This window comes from Chaetodon trifascialis, chromosome 7, assembly GCF_039877785.1.
Source record: "Chaetodon trifascialis isolate fChaTrf1 chromosome 7, fChaTrf1.hap1, whole genome shotgun sequence".
NCBI lineage: Eukaryota > Metazoa > Chordata > Actinopteri > Chaetodontiformes > Chaetodontidae > Chaetodon > Chaetodon trifascialis.
In genome coordinates, this window is record NC_092062.1 from 10,977,281 (window position 1) to 10,984,820 (window position 7,540).

Sequence of the window (7,540 nt, forward strand, 5' to 3'; positions counted from 1 at the left end):
AGCATGTAAATTGATGCAGACATCCACAATACCTCCATCTGATGAAATGGTGCAGCCATAAAAGACACCAGTCTTGAATATGTCACTCAGTGTGACATATTATGTAGCTTCTATGAAGAGTTGGAACAAGCTGATGCAGAATGTGTGTGTGTGTGTGTGTGTGTGTGTGTGTGTGTGTGTGTGTGTGTGTGTGTGTGTGTGTGTGTGTGTGTGTGTGTGTGTGTGTGCGTGTGTGTGTGTGTGTGTGTACACACAGTGAGACAGTATAGTTCTATTTTGCGTTCATAGTCAGCATATGACACTATAATGCTCTATAATATAGTTGTAACCAGTTATAAGGACATTTTTAAGTGTTGAGGAGTGCTTGTGTGGGGAATGAATCAGTTATAATTGTTGACAAATCCATAAACAAATAAAAACATATTCAACACTAATTGAAGCCTCTTGTATTGTAACTACATTGTAGTGTGTTATAAAACATTCATTAAGTCTTTATGTTCTGCTCTTGTTAAATGTTAAAAAAACAAAAAAACAAAAAAAAACAAGGTTTAATTTGTACAGCAACAAAATCCAACTTACATTGGATACAACATGTTATACAGCAAACCGGAGCAGTGTGAGTCCCTGAGAGAAGAAAAGTTGGAGGCTCCAGTGTGAGCCCGTCATGTCACTGTGACCAGTGTTCGAGGCTCCGCTCTCTCAGTCATGACTGTGTGAGCAGTGAGACAGGAGCAGGGCGCGGAGCTGCCTGCAACACCTCCACTCTCCATTCTCTTATAACTTCAACCAACAACCGAGGATCCGTCGACTTACATTGGAGTTTCATTTAATGGCTCTGCGCTATCAGAAATTGGATTTCGTGGAGAGGAAAGCGGCGTTTGACTTGATGATATGTGGGTGAAATGAAGTTTTTAGAGGATTTGTGGTCGTTGGATATTGGGTGCCAGGGCACTGAAGTTTACTGCGATGATTTCCTGTACCCGGTGCGATTTTGTTGAAAGCGCACAGAGCCACTGTCTGCTCCTGTAATGGAAAACCTCACCATGGATAACATGACTGTGGAGAATGACACGGCGGTGCAGGACAATCAAACCCTGGGCGTTTGGACTGACTACACAGTTGAATACAAAGTGGCCAGCGTGTTTTTGGTGTCCCTCATCTGCGGGGTGGGGATCGTGGGGAACGTGATGGTCATACTGGTGGTCCTGACCACCAAACACATGCGGACTCCCACTAACTGTTACCTGGTGAGTCTGGCCGCGGCTGACCTGATGGTCCTGACGGCCGCCGGGCTGCCCAACATCACCGACGCCCTGTACGGACAGTGGGTGTTCGGTTACGCGGGCTGCTTGGGGATCACTTATTTCCAGTACTTGGGTATAAACGCGTCCTCCTGCTCCATCACTGCTTTCACCGTGGAGCGCTACATCGCCATCTGCCACCCCATCAAAGCGCAATTCCTGTGCACTTTATCCAGGGCCAAGAAAATCATCATGCTGGTCTGGGCGCTCACCTCGGTCTACTGCGTCATGTGGCTCTTTCTGTCAGACACCAAGAAGCTGGTGTATGACAACGTGGTGCTGCTCAGCTGCGCCTACAAAGTGTCCAGGAGTCACTACCTGCCCATTTACTTTACTGATTTCGCGGTGTTTTACGTGCTGCCCCTCATGCTGGCCACGGTTCTGTACGGACTGATCGCCCGGATACTTATCCTAAACCCGCTGCCTTCAGATCCCAAAGACAGCACCAAGAAGTGGAAGAGGGAGATGAGTCAGGGAGGGAGGATGATCAGCGCCAGCTCCTCCAGCAGCACCACGGCTGCCTCCCGCAGACAGGTGGGCGAAACAACTGTTGGTTCATTCACTTCATCAATCAATGTGGAATGAGTGTGTGTGTGTGTGTGTGTGTGGGGGGGGGGGGGGGGGGGGGGTAAAATTATTAAATACACTACATGAGGCATTTAGCATTAACGTTTGGGTTTGGCTGACCTGTGTTTTACTTCCTCATTGTTTGGGGCCCCACAGCCGTTATGACATCATCTAAGGAAATGGTGAGCAAAATTCTTTCTGTCTGCTGAGAAGTCGTTTACAGAGAAAGGCATGATGTTAATGTTTGGGGCCAGAGAGGTTTAACAGTAGAACAACAGTTATGAAACAACAATAACAGAAATCTTAATAGACTTATTTGAAACTTTGAAGGGAAATGTTCCCTAAAACATACAGTCAGCAAAGCTTACACCGACAGAGCATAATACAAATCCATTGTACTTAGCACAGCTGGAGTCTCTGAGGAGTGATATCATTTTCTGGAGTGGAAACAAGTCATTATTTCAAAATCATAAGCACTTCTCATAAAATCAGGAAAGCTCATGAATTATCAAGGTGGTACAGCCGTGTTTAGTATGCTTTTTGAGCAGTTTCAGGACCTGAGATCTCCAGGTGGCCAAACACAGCATTAAGGTTTACTGTTGCCACATATGTGTTTCTATTATAATTCTTTTTTTTTTTTAATGTTACAGCTGACCAAGGTCCCCTGTTTGATATACAATGCATCAAAGTGCTGCCACAACTCATTCACTTTCACACTGAGTCTGGTGTGAAGTGAAGTGCAAACACCCGTCACTCAGTTTGCCACTTTTTTCAGTGGAATAAAACTGATCCACCGTTTTGAGACTCTGGAACACAAACACAAACAGCAGCTCATACGATGCTGAGTTCAACTGACAAAAATGATATGACACCTTAGTTTGTGTGTTTATGTGCATGCTGCAGAGAAATATGTGTTCCGTGATAACAGACATACAGTAAACACAAACTATCCAAGGCTGTGGTTCATCCTCTTCTGACATCATCTTCATCCTTTAGAAAACTCATAACACTGTAGAAAATAGTTAAAATTAAAGAAGATCCTCTGAAGGCACAGACACATTGTGCCAGACACTCAGCTAAAGAGCAGAGCGAGAGGTTTGTTTATCAGATCAGTGGAAGAAGTCTTCCTGGAATGACAGGGGGTGTGGTACCCTGAGGGAGTGCATGCACTATTGGATAGTCTAATCAGTTAACCTCAACTCAAATACGCTTTTCCTCCATCTTTGTGGCTTGTGTTTTCTCTTTGATGTATGTGTACCCACAAGCACACACTCACATGTGTTTCTTTTGGTCAACATTAATTTCTCATTGTCCACACATGGAACAATTCATACCATCGACTGTGTGCCTTACTGAATTAGCGAAAGGTCGAGAGGTAATGACGATCCATGATTAAGTATTTTGCTCACTGATGACACTGGCAGTGCCCCTGTCCAATCCTGTTAGACTCACCTGACTGCGGCTGGGATGACACAACATAAATATGGATAAGATTCAATTACATACAAGCTTCTCATCAGGATTATCACCTGATAATTACATTAACAAAGCCAGGCTTTGTTATACTGCGCATACAGATTTTATCAGTCCTCCTAGTTGCAAATTAATCAACAGGATCTGAATAAACAGTGTTTTATGAGATCTACAAGAGGGCGGTTTACAGTTATTTAGCAAAGTTTCTCCATGGAACAGTTTGGGACGTTTGTGGTCACATTTTCACCCACACACGGTCTCACTATTGTTACTTACGAACCCTGACGTTGTATTTGCATCAGTCTTTGTTGAAAGACATAAATTGCACAGATCATGAACTAACACATAAGACCTGATCTACCAGAGCACTCATTTTGTATTAATTAAGATGCAAATGATTTACTATGGGCTGCACGGTGGCACAGCAGGTAGTGCGTGTGCCTCGCAGCAAGAAGGTCTCCGGTTCGATTCACGTTTCTGTGTGAAGTTTGCATGTTCTTCCTGTGCATGCGTGGGTTCTCCCCGGGTACTCCGGCTTCCTCCCACAGACCAAAAACATGCTCATTAGGTTGATTGGTGACTCTAAATTGCCCCTAGGTGTGAATGGTTGTGTGTTTGAGCCCTGCGATCGGCTGGCAACCGATCCAGGGTGTACCCCGCCTCCTGCCCGTTGACAGCCGAGATAGGCTCCCGCGACCCGGAAAGGGATAAGCGGCATAGAAAATGGATGGATGGATGATTTACTATGTTCCTAAAGGAAATTCTGTGTTTGGTGTGGATATTTTGGTATGGTAACTCCACACTCTTCTAAATTAGTATGTTTGTTTTCCCCTGAAGAAATTTGTTGGGTGAAAAGTGAGAGTTGCAGTAATGAAAAATGTCATCCTATACGTTTTGATCTGTTTGTGGTCATTTTATTACAACAAATAACTGACAAATTTATGGGGATTCTTTTAAGCGTTAACAACTACAAGCAGACAGTAAAGTGGGTGGTGTAATGCAGTAATATAGGATCGGAAACCATCCAACAAAAGCTGCAACGAAAAAGATGACTATTATTCCAAAAGTATGGCAGAGAGCTACAATGTGAAATGCCAAAAATTTGTGTCTAAAATCACAGCTTCAGCCTGATTGTATTGCCTGTATTTTTGTTTTCATTTCATATTTTTGGTTTGCAATTCATAGGTCATTCACAGTCATCTTGGTGGGGTCATCATGGTATATGGACAAATGCTAACGGGACAGGGATTCTGTGTGGTGTGGCTCTGCTGAACTTCCTTTGTCTGATCAAATGTCAGTCATAACCTTCCAGGAACTCTGGGAAGAGACCACAGAACTTTCAGCATTTATTTATGAAACCTGATGACGGATAACTTTGGGGCAAGCTAAGTCATCTACAGTACAGTTTATTGTGAGCAAATGCCACCACGCTTGTTAGCTTGTTTGTTAGCTTGTTAGCCACAACCCCCCTGAGTCAGCTAAATGTGGAAACACTGTTTAATACTACTTATTGAGAGAACTTGTCATCTACACTGAAAGGTCTACTCAGTGGAAAAAAAGACCTTTTGTCATTCCTTTTGTTCAGCGAACAAAAAACAGTCTCAGCTGATTAAATCTCTGCTGAGTCCATTATCATCTATACTGCATTTTAATGTGATTTGATTGGGGCTCAGGAGGGCTGACATTATTGATATTTCTATCCCGGCATATCAGAACTCCTGCATTTTATGATCGTGATGTTTTCTGACAAAATCAAAAAATCTGTGTTGTGTGATCACAGACGGAGTTACTGTAGAGGTAACAGAAAGCTCCTGGACCCTGTCTAGCAGACATACAGCACCATTTAGAGATTAATCCAATCTGGAGAATGTGGAGGAAAAGCTTTGTTTAGGGTGTACTCCTGTGGTTTCAGTACATTTATATTATTACATCTGATTTAGTTTAGTTTTTTCAGGTCTCAGTAGAGAAAACTTTGTTGTAACTACTTGTTCATGTACCACATGTGTTGTTTTTTTCCCATTCTACTGACTCCTGGTTACTAGAAGTAAGATAATGTCGTCATCTCATCATCCATTGTAGATCCGGCTGGACATTAAAGCACATTAATAAACGCGTCCTGCCACTTTAGTGTGTCAATAAAGCAGCTCATAAGATGTGTTTCATTGAATTTAATAATTTTACCAGCATCACAACAGCACAAGAGGATAACCGCTTTGATTGCTTTATTTACTTTAAATCGCCTCCTGATGGGACGCACGTGCAGTATAAATAGTCCATAATCTTTTTTTTGCTTGGTTTTACTTTGTAATACATTCTTCATTTGTAGTTTTGCTTATTAACAATTTTCTTATATATATGATCTGAATTGAGCGCTTTGTTAATCTTGAAAGCATCCCACTGTGAAGACACACATAACTGCCTTTCTTTTGTTCACTGATCATACGATGTGTCCTTTAAAAAGAGACCTCGCTTGACATTCTGACAAACGCTTCACGTCATGTAGGTCCTTGTAAATAAAATGATCACAAATGTATCAAATGTGGATTTACCTTTTTTTCATTACTCCTGCAGTGCTGCCTTTTTTCCTCAATAACTCTGGGGAACCCAGGCAAACTTAAGTTTAGGGTTGAATCAGAGCAGCAGAATGAATATTCAGTGTAGGAGGGTTTTCTTCTTCTGAACTTGGCACATCATCAATATTTGAGTAGGAGCATGGCTGCACAATTTTCATCTCATTAAACATACTCAAGTTGACTCAAGACAAGTGTTCAGCTGAAGCTGCAGCTGTGTCCACAGACAAGACACAGTATACAGAATGTCATCTGGTTAAAAAAATAAATGATTCACCTGCGCCAATGATGAGGGGCTCAGTGAACAATACTTTTTATTTTGTTGGCCATGATGGCTCATTGTGTGTCTATCACAGACACTTAAATTATAATGATCATTCCTTGTTCCTTTGAATGTAAAGCAACAGCAGTCAGAAATGTTCAGAGAGTAGTTTGATAAACACGGAGGTTAATGTCAATGAGATAATGTGAATGTGGGTGTGTGTTAAAATCTTGAATGACCATGGCAGACTCTACCACTAACAATGAAAACTACGATATAGAAACATAGGTACGGAATGTAAATACATTGACAGCCTTTTACTGATAGACTCCATGTTCATTCAAAACATTTAAAGTTCAATGATTATTCAGTTTTCTGTGATCTCATTTTGTTGTATCATTTTTTGAACACATGATTGAATTTTTTCAGGTAACAAAGATGCTGGCTGTGGTGGTGATCCTCTTCGCCTTACTTTGGATGCCCTACCGAACCTTAGTGGTGGTCAACTCCTTCCTGGACAAGGCCTACCTGGATACCTGGTTCCTACTCTTCTGCCGTCTCTGCATCTACCTTAACAGCGCCGTCAACCCGGTCATCTACAACGCCATGTCCCAGAAGTTCCGTGCTGCTTTCAAGAAGTTGTGTCACTGCGGCCCTCAGCGTATGGAGAAACCAACTTCTTACAGCGTGGCGCTAACCTACAGTGTCATTAAGGAGACATCCAATGGGGAAAGTCCTGACCATTTCACAGAAATGGATGATGAGCTAAACATGCCAACAGATCAGTATTTACCCACTAGCATCCTGCCAAGTGCCAAGAAAATGACATTTAAAGAGCCTTCCCTGTCTGGGAGTGATGTCAAAGCCTGACTAAAAGCAAACTTTTCACCCAAAACGGATTCTGACAGCTGGATTCAGTCACCTATGGGACATTTTAGAGATATTTTAAGTACCTGCAAACCTCCCATTTTTTTTTCCAAGGTGTTTTTCTTGGAAATGTTTCACAAGACTGTGTGCCAAAAACCAGATAGGATGCTGTGAGATGAGCTGACAAATAGGTCCTTTAGCATTATAGTTACAGATACATCGATGCAGCAGTGATTATTCAGTTCTGCAGAGAAATATCCAATATTTGTGAAAAACAGGAAATAGTAGTTATTAATGCAGTATATGATGTACCTAATCTGACGGATAAAATGCAGAGACACCTTTAAATACATACTAATACTTAATACTTAACTTGCAGGAAAAAGGGGCACAAGAGAAAAGTCATCAAGTTTATCCTGTAGTCAAATGATGGATTTGGTTGAAGCAAACTGCTCCCATCCACATCCTAATATGGCAAAGTAATGCAGGAAACCATGTCC

The 7,540-nt window shown here is 42.0% G+C and overlaps 1 protein-coding gene across 1 annotated transcript; it reads left to right on the forward strand.

The window, feature by feature from the left end:
• Nucleotides 1–785: 785 nt before the first annotated feature.
• Nucleotides 786–7,077, forward strand: trhra (thyrotropin-releasing hormone receptor a). The gene is made up of 2 exons (XM_070966721.1): nucleotides 786–1,835; nucleotides 6,603–7,077. Exons 1-2 carry the CDS (start codon nucleotides 1,029–1,031, stop codon nucleotides 7,041–7,043), a joined length of 1,248 nt encoding a protein of 415 aa, XP_070822822.1. The 5' UTR covers nucleotides 786–1,028; the 3' UTR covers nucleotides 7,044–7,077.
• The last annotated feature ends 463 nt before the right edge of the window (nucleotides 7,078–7,540 follow it).

Bases quoted from the DNA above. Each gene is read 5' to 3' on its own strand.
- trhra (XM_070966721.1), top strand. From the start codon at position 1,029: ATGGAAAACCTCACCATGGATAACATGACTGTGGAGAATGACACGGCG. The intron at 1,836-6,602 runs GTGGGCGAAACA...GAATTTTTTCAG, and splicing joins CGGCTGCCTCCCGCAGACAG to GTAACAAAGATGCTGGCTGT.